The sequence below is a fragment of the Callospermophilus lateralis genome, chromosome 16, assembly GCF_048772815.1.
Source record: "Callospermophilus lateralis isolate mCalLat2 chromosome 16, mCalLat2.hap1, whole genome shotgun sequence".
Taxonomy (NCBI): Eukaryota; Metazoa; Chordata; class Mammalia; order Rodentia; family Sciuridae; genus Callospermophilus; species Callospermophilus lateralis.
In genome coordinates this window covers 58481872-58497020 of record NC_135320.1, presented here as the reverse complement: position 1 = coordinate 58497020, position 15149 = coordinate 58481872, and the positions used below count along the sequence as shown (strand labels likewise).

General features: G+C 35.6%; 1 protein-coding gene across 6 annotated transcripts in view; it reads left to right on the top strand.

Annotated features, from left to right (window-relative positions):
• The window catches only part of Azin1 (antizyme inhibitor 1), a 30505-nt gene extending 19634 nt beyond the window's left edge, over nucleotides 1-10871 (top strand). For 4 of the 6 annotated variants that reach the window (XM_076835986.1, XM_076835989.1, XM_076835988.1 and 1 more), the window contains 9 exons: nucleotides 335-508; nucleotides 1413-1585; nucleotides 2834-2968; nucleotides 4196-4277; nucleotides 4652-4726; nucleotides 5912-6074; nucleotides 7456-7571; nucleotides 8039-8253; nucleotides 8470-10871. In XM_076835986.1, coding sequence (XP_076692101.1) covers nucleotides 335-508; nucleotides 1413-1585; nucleotides 2834-2968; nucleotides 4196-4277; nucleotides 4652-4726; nucleotides 5912-6074; nucleotides 7456-7571; nucleotides 8039-8253; nucleotides 8470-8581 — 1245 coding nt within the window. In that variant the 3' untranslated portion in view covers nucleotides 8582-10871. Of the gene's footprint in view, nucleotides 1-334; nucleotides 509-1412; nucleotides 1586-2681; nucleotides 2969-4195; nucleotides 4278-4651; nucleotides 4727-5911; nucleotides 6075-7455; nucleotides 7572-8038; nucleotides 8254-8469 lie in introns of those variants that run through there. The other 2 variants (XM_076835991.1, XM_076835992.1) reach the window with 2 other exon arrangements.
• The last annotated feature ends 4278 nt before the right edge of the window (nucleotides 10872-15149 follow it).

Here is a 15149-nt window from a genome sequence, read left to right as displayed (position 1 = left end):
TCTACTAAAAAGTAAAATTGGGAAATTGATTCTTATGAGAGCCCCAAAAGAGTGTATTTTATATACCGGTATAGCACATACAGCAAAATGTCAAATTTTAAAAGATCAACACTAGGGCTAGAGCTCAATGGTAGATGCCTCACATGAATGAGGTACTACAAACAGAATGAAGATAAATGTGTTTAAGTTTTCTTTTAATGTTTACTAGGACTAATTTAATTGTTAATAAAAAAAGTTGAATATGCTAGTGAATATAAGGAAAAGTGAGGATTATTTTTCTACTTATGATAGTCTGTTTTCAGTGGTTCTTTGTTCTTTGTTTTAACCATAATAGACAGGGAAAAATGCATTTTTCGTGGGGGATCTTGGAAAGATTGTGAAGAAACACAGTCAATGGCAGAATGTAGTGGCTCAGATAAAGCCATTTTACACAGTGAAGTGCAACTCTACTCCAGCTGTACTTGAGATTTTGGCAGCTCTTGGAATTGGATTTGCTTGTTCCAGTAAAGTAAGTATTTTGGATTACTTTTTTACTAATCACAACATTTAGAATTCACTTTAACTTCTAGCTACCCACAGCAATAGCAGAACAAATATAAAAAATTTTGACTTCTGGATGGATTTTAAATAATTTTATTCAAACACAGTCCATTATTAGAAATCTATTAACTCTTCAGTTTTACCAATAGAAAAGTTCCAACGTGATGATCTTTTGAAAAACTTTCTCTGTTAATCATGAACTTTAATTTATTATTCATTCTTAGGCCTAGGGCTAGCTCTCTAGACCAAACCACTACTGACTAGCAAATACTTCTAAAACTGAGATTTTTTTTTTCTTTTTAAATGGTTTATTTTTACTTTTTTAAAACAAGAAGTATAGGGAAGCATTAAATATAATTTTAGTCTAATCAAAAATAACCTATGGAGGCTGGGGATGTGGCTCAAGCGGTAGGGCGCTCACCTGGCATGCGCGTGTCGCTGGGTTTGATCTCAGCACCACATACAAATAAAGATGTGTATCTGCAGAAAACCTGAAATAAATAAATATATATATATATATATATATATTTTTTTTTTAGAGAGAATTTTTTAATGTTTATTTTTCAGTTTTCGGCGGACATAACATCTTTGTTTGTATGTGGTGCTGAGGATTGAACCTGGGCCGCACGCACGCCAGGCAGGCGAGCTACCGCTTGAGCCACATCCCCAGCTCCAAAAAATAAATATTACAAAAAAAAAAAAATTCTCTCTGTCTCTTTAAAAAAAAATAATAATAATAACTTATGAATTTTATGGATAAGGCCTTAGATTTTCTTATAACCCATCACTGCAAAAAAGTATATGAGAGTAATTGAATGAAAGCAATCAAAAGTTTTTCCTTTTAGATGAGTGTTCATAATGTCTTTTCACAGAATGAAATGGCTTTACTGCAGGAATTGGGTGTATCTCCAGAAAATATCATTTACATAAGTCCTTGCAAGCAAGTTTCTCAGATAAAGTATGCAGCAAAAATTGGAGTAAATATCATGACATGTGACAGTGAGATTGAATTGAAGAAAATCTCACGTAATCATCCAAATGCCAAGTAAGTCCAACAAAAATAAGTACTTGAATATTATCGGATTACTTAGGGCATGAGTCTGTGTTTTGCTGGGAAGGAGGGGAATTTTTGGTAGAGCAGTGGTATGTAGGTAATTATAATTTATCTAGGGTTCCTTTATGAAAAATGCTAATAGCATTTTTATTGATTGCCTCCTTTGGTCCTCTTGATGTAGAATTGTGATAAAGTAACTGCACTTTGGGATACAATCTTAATTTTAAATTCAAGGGAAAAAATGGTGTGAAAATCAAATTAGAGACCATAGCTATATTAAGAGTAATATTTTCCTGAAAAAAATGTATAGTACTTGTATTTTTTTTTGAGCTGTAAGTTTTGTAAGGTATCCTGGCAGCATTTATTACTCTGAAAATCTTGGGATAAAGTCCTTTTGGAAGAAAAATTATAGGGAATCACTTTTCTTTAAAAAAAAACCTAACTGCTTTGTGGTCGTAAGACAAACCTAACTGCTTTGTGGTAGTAAGACAAACTTTGACGTGGTTATTTAGATTGTAAACCAAATGGTACCTTCTTCGTAGAGCTGATTCTCCTCTTGGAATGATTTTGTTTTCATCAGTCTTGCCTTCTGATCATTTGTCTTTCACTAGGAGTTCCATGGGTAAATGGTTTTACAAACAGCATTTATGTATTCGTAGCTTTTGGTGGCTTATCAATTACTTAATTCCTGATAGTAGAGACATTTAATCAGTTTGTCTTGGTTTTCCTGGTTTTAAAGGAAATAGATTTGAGTCAAGCATAGTAAACGCTGCCATTTAGACACTTGTAGTAACTAAAATATTTAGTATGTATAATGAAGGGTTACCTAGCTAAAAAAAAATCTAGGAACTTTGACACTAAAAGTCCCAGTGTTTTTATTGAAAGACATTGATGGCATTGCTATTCAATTTAGTCTTTCTAGGTGGATTTATGGACTGATGGACTTCATTTGAAAGTAATGTCTCTCATTACAGAGCCCAAATGACTCTTGCTGCTACAAGAGTCATAAACTTGCTGCATTTTCCAAAATCCCATCCTTGTAAGCTTCATGCCTTAGGCCCTAATTGCTAGTTTTTTCTCTATACAGGATTGTTTTTCATTAGGTTCACTTGATTCATCCATCGCTGGATTTGGGAGCACTGACAACATAATCAACACACTTCCTACAATCTTCAGGCTTCAAATGTGCTGATGATGATGTAAACCAACTCTGCCCCAATCATCTTCCTCTTCTCTTAGGGTCTTACTACATATTGCAACAGAAGATACTATTGGAGGTGAAGAGGGTAGCATGAAGTTTGGCACTACACTGAAGAACTGTAGGCATCTCTTGGAATGTGCTAAGGAACTTGATGTCCAAATAATTGGGGTCAAGTGAGTATTTGTTTTAAACTTCATTTTATGGTGATAATCTCTCTCTCTCTAGAACCTCATCTCTAGCCCCTATATCAATCACATCATTTTAGGTTGGGTGGGTGGGATTTACTAGAATTTAATGAATATTAAAATGGCATTCAATTGCTAAGTTGTCTTAGGTTTTGTTTCTCATCTGATTTTTTTTTTCCTCTTTTTAATCCTTCAGGGCCATTTCAATAAATCAGACTTTGTTTTATCCTTTAAATTTTTTAAATGCAAGGAAACCTATATCCAGAAGTGTAATGATTTGGTCAAAATCTCAGAACAAAAGAAGGATACAATAATACTAAGCCCCAGATTTTCTGGGTTTCCAGTCCATTGCTAGTCTTAAGTTACAGTGAAAGATCTTGCTTTTTAAAATGTTCACAAAGATGTATATAGTTCATTGTATATCTTTCCATATATTTTGTACACACAAAAAATGTTGGTAACCTTTTAAATGAAATTGAAGATTGGGCTGGGGATATGGCTCAAGCTGTAGCATGCTCGACTGGCATGCACGGGACGCTGGGTTTGATCCTCGGCACCACTACATTAAAAAAATAAAATAAAATAAAGATGTTGGGTCTACCGAAAACTAAAAAATAAATATTAAAAAAGAAAATTCTCTCTCTCAAAAAAAAAAAGAAAGAAATTGAAGATTGCTGTATTCTGCACAGTAGATAACATTTTTGGGGTGTTTACATTTCTGTGGATTTTGACGTTTGTATAACGATTGCCACAATCAGGATACAGTAGAACAGTGTTTGAGTTAAACTTAAGAATTCTAATTTGAAGTATGTAATATCACTAAGAAGTAATACTAATGAGTATGACTCAGCCAGTTGAATTGATGTTTGTTTGTATTTATTTCACAAGTGACATAGTTTTATATTTGGTCAGATACATTTGACCAAATTTGAGATCCTATTTGTATAAAAGCATGTCCTCTTTTGTTACAATGAAGTGTGACTAATCTGACTCATTAAAAAATTTTTGTCATAGCATTACAATATCATTCAAACATCACCGTTTCTTAAAGGCATGTTATTTTGACTTGGTTAATTAGAGGCTACTATTCTATTAGATATATGATGAAGTTAATGTATGACTAATGGTATCAATATGGTGAATGATAATTGAAAGGAATTAAAGTGCTTTGAAAACTTAGTACTGCTTTAAATTTATTACTCTTATTTCTTTTAGATTTCATGTTTCAAGTGCTTGCAAAGAATCGCAAGTATACGTACATGCTCTATCTGATGCTCGATGTGTATTTGACATGGCTGTAAGTTTGTTCTTCAAATTATTTTGTATTTTAAGCCAGGATATTATTTAAGACTAAGACTCAGTATTGTTTTTTGTCTGTGTGAATTACTCAGTTTTACATATGTTTAATAGTACAAGGATTCAGGGTTCAGTGCAGTCATACTCCTTAAGTGGGTAAAGGAATGAAATAGTATTTTACATGTCTAAAAGAGTACAGGTAACATCAGGGAAATGGTAATATACTTAACATTAAGTTAAATCTGTTGCTTGTTAATAAAAACCAAGAATTTGATTACTGAAGATCAGAAAACAGATCTTTACCTTCGGGGGAGGGGTTTGAAATGTTCTCATATCCAAAAGCATTTAAAAGTTTTGTTTGTTTTTCATCTCTAGGGAGAATTTGGTTTTACAATGAACATGTTAGACATTGGTGGAGGTTTTACAGGAACTGAATTTCAATTGGAAGAGGTAAACATTTTTCAGTTGATGGATATATTGGAATAATTTACCTTCTTTGCTTCTTATTGAGTGGCTAGACCAAGGTTTTTATAATGGCAGAACGTTCATAAAGAAAATCAACAGGCAATGAGAAATCCTAGTCAATTTTGAAGTTTAAAATTCTTGAAATTTTTTGAATTCTATGGCTAGTGATTTGGCTCAGTGGTAGAGTATTTGCCTAGTGTACATGAGGCCCTGAGTTCAATCCCCAGCAATGGGGAAGGGAAAAAAAATATCTTGGAACCCTATAACATTATCACAAAATATCCCCTCACCTAGTAGTCCTGGTCAGGTCAGCCCAGGGCTTGTTGAATACTAGGCAAGCCATACTGTCAGTCTCACAAAGATTTCCTATTTCAGTTTTTATTTTTATTTTTTTGGTACCAGGGATTGAACCCAGGGACGCTTAACTGCTGAACCACATCTCCAGTCCTTTTTAATTTTCACTTAGAGACAGGGTCCCGCTAAGTTGCTTAGAGTCTTTCCAAGTTGCCAAATCTGGCTTTGAACTGTGATCTTCCTGCCTCAGCCTCCCAAGCTGCTGGGATTACAAGGTGTGTGCTACCATACCAGGCCCTTCAGTTTCTATTCTCGAAGTCCAGATTAAACTAATTTCAATAACTGATGTCTTTCGCCTTCTTGTTCAGCCCTCTTTCCCTCATTCTATAATATTTAGAAATTTGTTTGAAATGAATTAAGGCTTTTTAAAATTAATGCCATTCTGGTTGTTAGAAAATTTTAACTTGAAAAGCTGAGTGTGGTAGCATACACATGTAATCCCAGCCCCTCTGAGAGGCTGAGACAGGAGGATTATGAGTTCAAAGCTAGCCTCAGCAATGGTGAGGTGCTAAGCAACTCAGTGAGACACTGTCTCTAAATAAAATACAAAATAGGGCTGGGGCTATAGCTCAGTAGTTGAGTACTCTTGATTGAGTTCAATCCCTGGTACTTCCCCCACCAACATTTTTTTTTTTTAATTTTTTTTTTTACTTGAAAGCAAACTTGTGCATTTTTGGAGAGGTACCTAAGCTTTGTGGTCTGTAATTAGAGCTTTTTAATTTTCCTAGGAAAACTTAGTAATAGATGTGAAGCTCTTAATATTGAGAATTCTGTAATCCAGCATTGATACCATAATCTGGAATTTAAAATCCACAGGTTAATCATGTTATCAGCCCTCTGTTGGATATCTACTTTCCTGAAGGCTCTGGCATTAAGATAATTTCAGAACCTGGAAGCTACTATGTGTCTTCTGCATTTACACTTGCAGTTAATATCATTGCAAAGAAAGTTGTCGAAAATGATAAATTTTCCTCTGGAGGTAAGTTATTAAAGTTCATAGTTTTATTTTTGTTAGTAGATAATTCCAGAGAGTTTGGGGGTGAATAGGTGCTCAAAATTATGGGTAGTTTTCAGCCAGCTAGGGAATTTTTCAAAAGGTAGTTTCATAAGACTTTAAACGCAGCTCTCTTGGTATTGATGTTTATATATATAAACATCAATATATATATATATATATATACTTCCAGATGATTGGTTCTCATCCCTTATCAAAAGCCAGTTTCATGTGATCTCTGTAAACATTCCTCTTGGCCTCAAATGGATTAGAGGGAGAATCTAACCTATATTTTTCTTACACAAGGACCAACAGAGAATCTTTATTCTTCAAGTCAAATCAGTAAAAACATATTATTAGATAGTTAGTTCATTGTATCAGTTAGTATCACTATAGGAAAGTAAGGCTTTTACATTAATGTGACTTAATTGCTTTTGGTATGGATTAGTCCATAGGAATATGAACAATTTACCCAATACTGTCCTTTACAGTAAACTTTTCCTTTCTTCCATAATTAAAATGCAATCCAGGATCACATTGCATTTATTTCCCCTTTTTTATCATACTTTTACCCCGTTGGTTTTAGCATTTATTAAATCATTCTAACTTTGTTACTGAGGTTGGCCTTTAAAGGATAGTTTTTGCTTCCCCCACATTGATACATATTTATTGATACATGCCCCATTATTCACTGAAGACTTTTGTAGTTTCTGGTACATGAAGATGTTCTAGGATCCCCAGGCACAAGAGGGCGTATGCCCATAATATCCCAGCTTCTTGGAAAGCTGAGGCAGAATGATATCACAAGTTTGAGACCAGTTTCAGCAACTTAATGAGAACCTATCTCAAAGTAAAAAATAAAAAGGGCTATATGCTCCCTGGTAGAACACCTAATTTAGCTTCTTTGGTATGATAAAAGTAACATCACATTTTAGTCTCCATAGCATGAAAGAGATTTGATGAACTGAATCTAGATGGCTTTTTCAATGTAGTTTTACCTTTTCATCCTGCTACTGTCTGTCAGTGCATATACATGAGTCTGGTTGCTCCCCATCTTTCTGATGTTTTGGTATTGCCAGTCTTTGAGTTGATCCAGAAAGTAGGTTTGTAGAGGTGATGGTAGCTCATGATGTAGAACTTTTTTCATGTGCTCATTGGTCATCTTTGGTGAAGTATGTGTTCAGCCTTTCAGGCTAAATTTTAAGGTATTTCATTGTATAAGTTTTTTTTCTCTCTTTTTAAAGTTACTATATTGAGAAATGTGAAAATCATGCTGGTCTTATAGATATTAAACTCATAATATATTATAATACATTCTAAACCAACTATATTAGACATATTATTATGAATGCATCTTTTTTCTTAGTAGGAAAAACCGGGAGTGATGAACCAGCTTTTATGTATTATATGAATGATGGTGTTTATGGTTCTTTTGCAAGTAAACTATCTGAGGACTTAAATACCATTCCAGAGGTTCACAAGGTAAGTTCTATTACAAATAATACCAAAATTTATTTGGTAGTTTAAAAACCTAGTTGTAGGGGGTGGGTGTTGCTCGGTGTCAGAGCCATTGCTTAGCATGTCATGTCAGCAACCCTCCCTCTCCCAAAAAACAAAAGAAAACCACAACTAGGTCTTACTTTTAATATGTGCCCCAATTTTTTTGAGAAAAACTTTAGAGTGGGGAGATGTCCCTGTTTAGAGAGTTCCTCTCCTCCTCCCCCCCCACCCCGGTCTATTTTTTTTTTCACTGAGTCCTTTTAGTCTGCTGTGTTTGTGTTTAATGGTATCATTCTTCTTTGTGTCTGGTCCTGGGTCTTCCTTCCATGGACAGTTGAGGTTGAGATCCAAGCTAGTGAAAAATGCTTATTATCACCCTAGAACTTCAGTATCTACATGAGTTTCAGTAAAAACCTTATTTTAAAAAAAAGTCTTTTCCTTTCCTACAGAAATACAAGGAAGATGAGCCTCTCTTTACAAGCAGCCTTTGGGGTCCATCCTGTGATGAGCTTGATCAGATTGTGGAAAACTGTCTACTTCCTGAGCTGAATGTGGGTGATTGGCTTATCTTTGATAACATGGGAGCAGATTCTTTCCATGAACCATCTGCTTTTAATGATTTTCAGAGGCCAGCTATTTATTACATGATGTCATTCAGTGATTGGTAAGCTGATTTTTTTATTTTCAAGTAGGTATAGGATATTTGGAGGTGACATTTTAGATTGGCTAATATGTTCTTAACAAGTGGATAATTTAATAGAAAAATGATAATCTTAAGGATTACTGGAAGACTAGTTATGACTCTATTATCCATTTGTTAAGTGATTCTTCTTTGCAAAGATAATTTGCAAACTTTTGCTTACTTCTTTTTTATATATAGGTATGAGATGCAAGATGCTGGAATTACTTCAGACACAATGATGAAGAACTTCTTCTTTGTGCCTTCTTGCATTCAGCTGAGCCAAGAAGACAGCTTTTCCACTGAAGCTTAAACAGGCATTCACGCTTCTTTAGATCTGAAGTTAGCAGGTTAAGCTTGTCTGGTCTACATTCCGGTGGAAAAAAATTAAACAATCTTATTCTGTTAATTCTCTTGGAAACAAAAATTAATAGTAATAGCTATTTGGGACCAGACGAAATCAGCTTTCATTTATAATTCATTTTGGGGGTAATGGGAGATTTAGATAATGTATCCAGATTTAAACTTACCAGTTTGAACAGCCCCTTAAGTGTTTAAAATAAAATATGCAACAAAATGGATGACTTAGTGGAGATGGAAGCCCACTAATTGGGTTCCCCATTAAACCGTTTACATACCAAGTACACAGTTTTTATACTAAGGATTCGTGTTAAAAAGTCTTGTAAAGTTAATGTCTTTCACCCAGATATATCAGATGTCAGTGGAAGGCAAACGTGACTTCATTAGATACGTTTAGTGTATTTAGAATGTGTAAATTTGTGCTTTGAACTGTAGTTTAATAAATGTAAAATTGCATCATAGTATTTGTTGTATTTGACCTAATGTAACCCTTGTATGATTGCAATAAAATTTTGTGTAGATTTTACTGTTTTTTCAGGCTAAAACTTTGGGAAAGGGGCTAGATAGGAAAGGTAGTTTTGAAATAGATGTGTATATGGTCTGTTTTGAGGGTTATTTTTCTTTGTAGCCCATTTAAGTTTAGTTTGGCTTAGTCCATTTTTTTTTTTTTTTTTATTTAATTAGTAATTTAAAGTGTGGTAAATCATTGTGAAGTTCAGATTCATTAATGGAGAGTTGATGTGCATTAAGCATGATGTTTAACCATTTTAACACCAAAAACTGTTAATCCTGCATAAACCAATTGTAACAATTAGTAGATGTTTCTGTATAGGTAGAATGCATAGAGTACCTTAGTAAATCTTTGAATCACAAATCTTTCGGCTGACATGGAAGATTCTATTAAATACTTTGAATAAACTTGGTTGGGGGGAGGGAGATAAAATTGCAGAAAACTGCAGAGCACTAAAACTTAAAGAAGGGCTACATCTACAACCAGAAATCTGATGCTCTTTTGCACAGAATATTTAAATTCAGAATGGGGAGGGGGTATGGGGTGAAGCACACTTAATTTTTTCTTTTTTCTTCAATTTTTTAATTGCAGTGATTTCAAATTTTAGGATTCTCTTTTTGTTATTGGTTTGAACTATTCCCTTAATTTCTTGTTGTTTTTCTATTTGTTCATCTTAGTAATTCCTTTAAAATCTTTCATACTAAAGTTTTATGGTGGTTGGGGAAGGGACTTAGCAGCACTAACCTGACAGTTGTCAGGAATTTGCTTTGTTCACTGCTAGTGTATTAGTAATCCTAGTTCTCAGAATCACAATAGTAATAAAACAAACAACAGGGGTCATTTTTTCCTAACTTACTCTATGTTCAGATGTGGAATTTCTGTCCCCCAAGAGGAAATGTGACTTCACTTTGGTGCCAATGGACAGAAAATTCTACCTGTGCTACATAGGAGAAGTTTGGAATGCACTTAATAGCTGGTTTTTACACCTTGATTTCAAGGTGGAAAGAAATCGATCATGAATCTCTAATTTCAATCTCAAACCAGTAGGTGCTTAATGTTTTTGATTTAATTAATGCCCATTTTTGAATTTCATGGGTTCTACTAAAAAATTTAGGACCCCAATCCATTGTCCTCTAATTGCCCTTGGACTTTACCAAGGTATAATGGGGTTTTATGCAAAATTCCAATTTACCATGCAATCTTTTTTTTCTTATTAACTGAAATGAGAATAAATAACACTCTACCTTCTTCATATATTGTTGGTTATTGTGGTCCAGAAATGCCAAATCCTTTAAAAGATGGTACAAGTTTTGAGTCATTTGGCTTAACTTTACAGGCTTGAGCTTCATGGCATGTCAATTTTGCCATCTCATAGGAGAGCAACAGTTCAGAGTTGCAGGTGTCACATGTGAATGATATATGTGAATGAAACTTTTAAGAAATGTCTGTATTGTATTTGAAGACTGTTTACCATAAATCTGAAGTTTGAACCTATGTATTTCAATTTGGTATGCTAACAACTGAATTAATGTAAAATCTTTTTATATACTATTGTAATCTCAGTTCAAAATTTAACTGAAAATATAAAACCCAAATGATTTCTATATAGTAAATTGAACTGTAAAGGTAACTTGTGTGTGGTTCTGAATACACAGATAAAATGTTTTTATTCCTCCTCATGTTTTACTTTGATGGCTTCTATCACAAAATAGAGGTGAGATTTTACATTTCAGCTTTGTGTATATTTTTTTCAGAGTTTTCATTATAAACAACTTAGTAAGATGATGCTGGGTGTTAACATACACGACAGTGAAGATTTTGATGAATCTCAGTATAGGAGGGAGCAAGGATGTTTTAGGGGCCATCTTTTCTACACACTTTATTTCATCAGCCTTCTAATTTTGTTTTAGACTTGGATTATGAAATAGTTTTGTATAAATTTTGATATTCCATGTAACGTGGGTACTGACATTCAGTACACAATTGGGTTAAAAAAAAAAAAACTTATTTGCCAACTGTTGGCTTCAAGAAATCCTGAATTTTGCTGAATTGAATATCAGCATTTCTTTGTTCTTGGAACACTTGTTGATTGGGCAACTTGATAACGAAACTCTGTTTTTCCAGAAGGTACATTAGGTTTAAAGACTTTTTATTTAGGCATTCCAGTATATAGGTTGGCAGTTAAAAATGAAAAATTGACTCCAGTCAGCCGGGTTCTATTCCTGCTTGCCACTCCCTGTACGTGGTGGTAATGAAGGTACTAGCTTTCTAAAGTTAAAGGGACATAACACTTCTAAGGTGCCCTGAGTCTTGGTTTCCTTGCATATAGGATGGAGACAACAACCTAACTTTATTAGATCACTGGAGATTAAGAGAAAATTCTTAAAAGGGCCTAGCTGTATTTGCCTGACAAGTGCCATCTCGCTGATGGCTTAGTCTCAGGGTAACTAGTCTCTGGCATTCTGCTTTGTCCTTGTACCTTAGAGTGGGGAATGTCATTCACTGCTGTTATTTTTACCAGTTGGTCTGATTTTAATATTACCCTGCGGTGTTAACTAAAAGTACAGTAATTTACACAAATTGCCTGGCATGAATCAAAATTCAAGTTGAGGAAAGCCTACAAATTCCATTTTGAAGGCAAAAATATTGAATAAATTCGTTCAGATATCTGTTGGCTCTCAGTATGGGAGGGATAAACCTGACCTAGGCATAAGAAACAGTTTTTGGTCTTGACTGGCATTTGCTGGAAGCTGAAATGTGGAATGAGCTAATTAGCTTTATGGCTGGATTCCCACTTTTCAAATAAGCTATTTTGTTTCCCTTGGAAAAAAACACTGGTGGAAGGAGGGGGGCATTGTGTTGGATAACAAAACCAGCCCCTTAGAAGTTAGTGATAACTAAGGTGTGAAGTGATGTGAATATAATTTGATAATTGAAAGGAAATATTAGATGCTGCATATGGATAATGTCCCTTTGCAGTGCACTTTAGGGGGGGAGGGGGAGGCGAGAATTTTAATTATCTTAATATCATTGACTTCCTTTATTTTCTGCTTATCAAATTGCTCCACTTTGGGATGTTTTCTCAGCTTTATATTCTAAGCCATTTTTTCTCCCTGCAGTTTTACATTTGCAAAGTAAGATTGCATCACTCACTGTCTTTCATCTCTAAGAATGTTAGTGTTTTGGAATGCCTTCCAGTTGTGAATAATCTAATTTACCTTAAATTGTCTTTTTAAAAATTTTTCTTTCATGATTAAAGGCATTCCTCAAATGTCTGGTAACCCTGGTATCAAAGTGGGGAACTAAAGTGTATTAGCTGCAGTGAGTAGTTTGTCAACTAAAAATAATATCTGATTTGGTGAATTCTTTGGGGGGAAATAATGTCTTTGCTGATACTCAGTGCTCTTCATCTTCCTGAAGGTGGTGGGCCATCTGTCCAGCAGGGCTTCTGCTTTCAGCATTAGTAGGGCACTCCTGCCATCCCAGAGAATGTGTGTGTCCCTTTCCACTCATTCATTGACCTGGGAATCTGGAGTCTTAAAGGTGGAGAGAAGGCAGTTGCCCAACTGTGTAGCACAGCAAAAGGGATCTTCACATACTTCACATCACCAGTCCTTATTTTACACCCATCCTTGGAAAAGGTTAAGAGGGTACTGCCAATTCCTATAGTTTCTCAATTTGAGTCACTGGTTTCACCATTGCTGGTCTTGGAATTTCATTTCCTGACTACTAAATTAGGTCCTTTCTAATCCCCCACCCCTTTTATATCTTTTGATCTCCCCATCCCCAACCTTGTGCATTTTGCCCTTTTAATTTAGTAACAAGAATAGGTGTTTCCAATTCATCAATGATAATGTGACCTTCATTATATACCATATGTACAAGCAATTGTCAAATTAAGGGACCTTAAAGATTTGGGAGCAAAAAACCTCTTGGAACCGAATTTGAGAAGAATTTTAAAGATACTCTGGTATTCAAAATACAAAAAGAGATGCACAAAGTTCAGGAATATTGTTTTCAGGGATAGTACATCTAACCAACGATTGTTTGCCATAGTGATATACAGAAATAGAATCTTTATATCTGCGTGTATCCAAAATTGCTTTAAAACAATGAAATAGGATGTATTCAAGTTGTATCCTTACGTAAGTCTGAAACATTCTGTTTTTTTTTTTTTTTTTTTTTTTTTAATGTTGCTACAAACTAATTTCTGTGTGTGGTACTGGGGATTGAACTTGGCCTTGCACATGCTATGCATTCATGGAGCTACACCTGCCCCCTTTTTGTTTTTTAATTTATTTTATTTTTGAGATGGTCTCATTAAGTTGTTAATACTGGCCTCTAATTTGTGATCCAAATAAGTACTTGAATGTATGTCAGTTAGGCTGATGGGAAGGATGCCAAAAGGGCATAGTGCAGAGCTGAGTTGCTGAGTTCAGGAAACACTCCTTTCCTTCTCAAATGGCTGGATCCACTTCCCTACACCCCTGCCCTTGTACTGCTAGGAGTTGACCTATGTTTTCCTAAAGTTGTGCAAAATTTTACCAATAGAAGGGGGGGTTCAAGGGTACATTAAAATTTTGTCAGTAAAACATGATGAGTCAGATGAAAGCAAGTTTTAAAACACCAGTGCAATTTAACACATTAAATACCTTGAAAAAGGAAGTAGAAGGGATGCAGCTTGTGAACCCCTGTCTGAAATGGGAAGTTGTTACACCAGGTGTGGATGAATGTAGCTCATGACACATGAAGGGAGGTACAGGTGGATGCTTGAAGTGGTTTTTTGAATTATCTTTCATATGAGATAAAAACTAGATAAGGAATGACTTGGTGGGGGGCTTAGATTAAAAAAATGGGTAAAATTAATACAGAGATTATTCTATGGTTCTGTTAAACAATTCAGAGACCATAGATTTGTGTGAGACTATTATTTTTAATTTTGAGACAGGGGGGGTCTTTTTAAGTTCCTTAGGGCCTTCATACTTTGCTGAGGCTGGCTGGCTTTGAACTTATGATTCTCCTACCTCAGCCTCCAGAGTTGCTGGAATTACAGGTGTGCACCAGTGGGCATGTCATGCAAAGCAATTTTCCAGGACAATTAGTTCTAACTGCTGTTTCTGACAGATGCCACCCGCCAGCCTCCTTGGTGCACAGAGCCACACAATTCTCATGCTGCAAGCTGGAGGTGGTGGGGACCGGGGAGCTTGGAATATGGCTCAATGATGCTAGAGTGCTTGTCTAACATATGCAGACGCTCTGGATTATCATCCCCAGAACTAAAAATGCAAAGAAAAAAATCAGTGGTTTGGGCAGCAGTGTAGAACACTCCACTAGGTGGCACTCATGGATCATCTTGAGGTGCAGCAATTCTCTGCACAACTGCACTAACAGTTCCTAACACATTTCTGATCAGCACAGTCACAAGTGCCAGACCTCCCTGTCCTTTGTATTGCTGTAGTATGTTTTGAGGTGGGTCAGAACCAGGAGAAAGGGGATTCCTGCCTCGCTTTCTCTCCCCTTCCCAAACACCCCAATAGCAACAGCCTTTGCCACTGGAAGTCCCCTCAGAAACTATAGGTTTCCAGTTACCAAGACAATCGGGGGCTCTGAGCTCAATGTGAATTGTCAGGGATTTGGGAAGGTGTTCCTATGTGTGAAACAATGTACCCAAAAGTTGGAAGGGCAAACCTCAGGGGGCAATGTGATTATTTAATATTCAGTTCAAATCCTGGATTTTCTAGGTGAACATGAACTTCAACTCCTTCAAGCTCCTCAAGGACATGTCCCGCAGCTACAAAAAGCCAGGTTTACTTAGCTCAGTGTAGAACTTAGCTTAGCTCAGTGCCTCAAAGGATCCCACAGTGACTTTGGAGTCACTCAATGTGAGAGGGTTGGGAAAGACTTTTCTGGGGTCTGGTGGTTGAGTTGGGGCTTGTAAAGCCAGTAATGATTGGGATTCTTCCGTAGGAAGAAAAGGGATTTTGGCTGATTATTCAGGCACAAAGCAGGC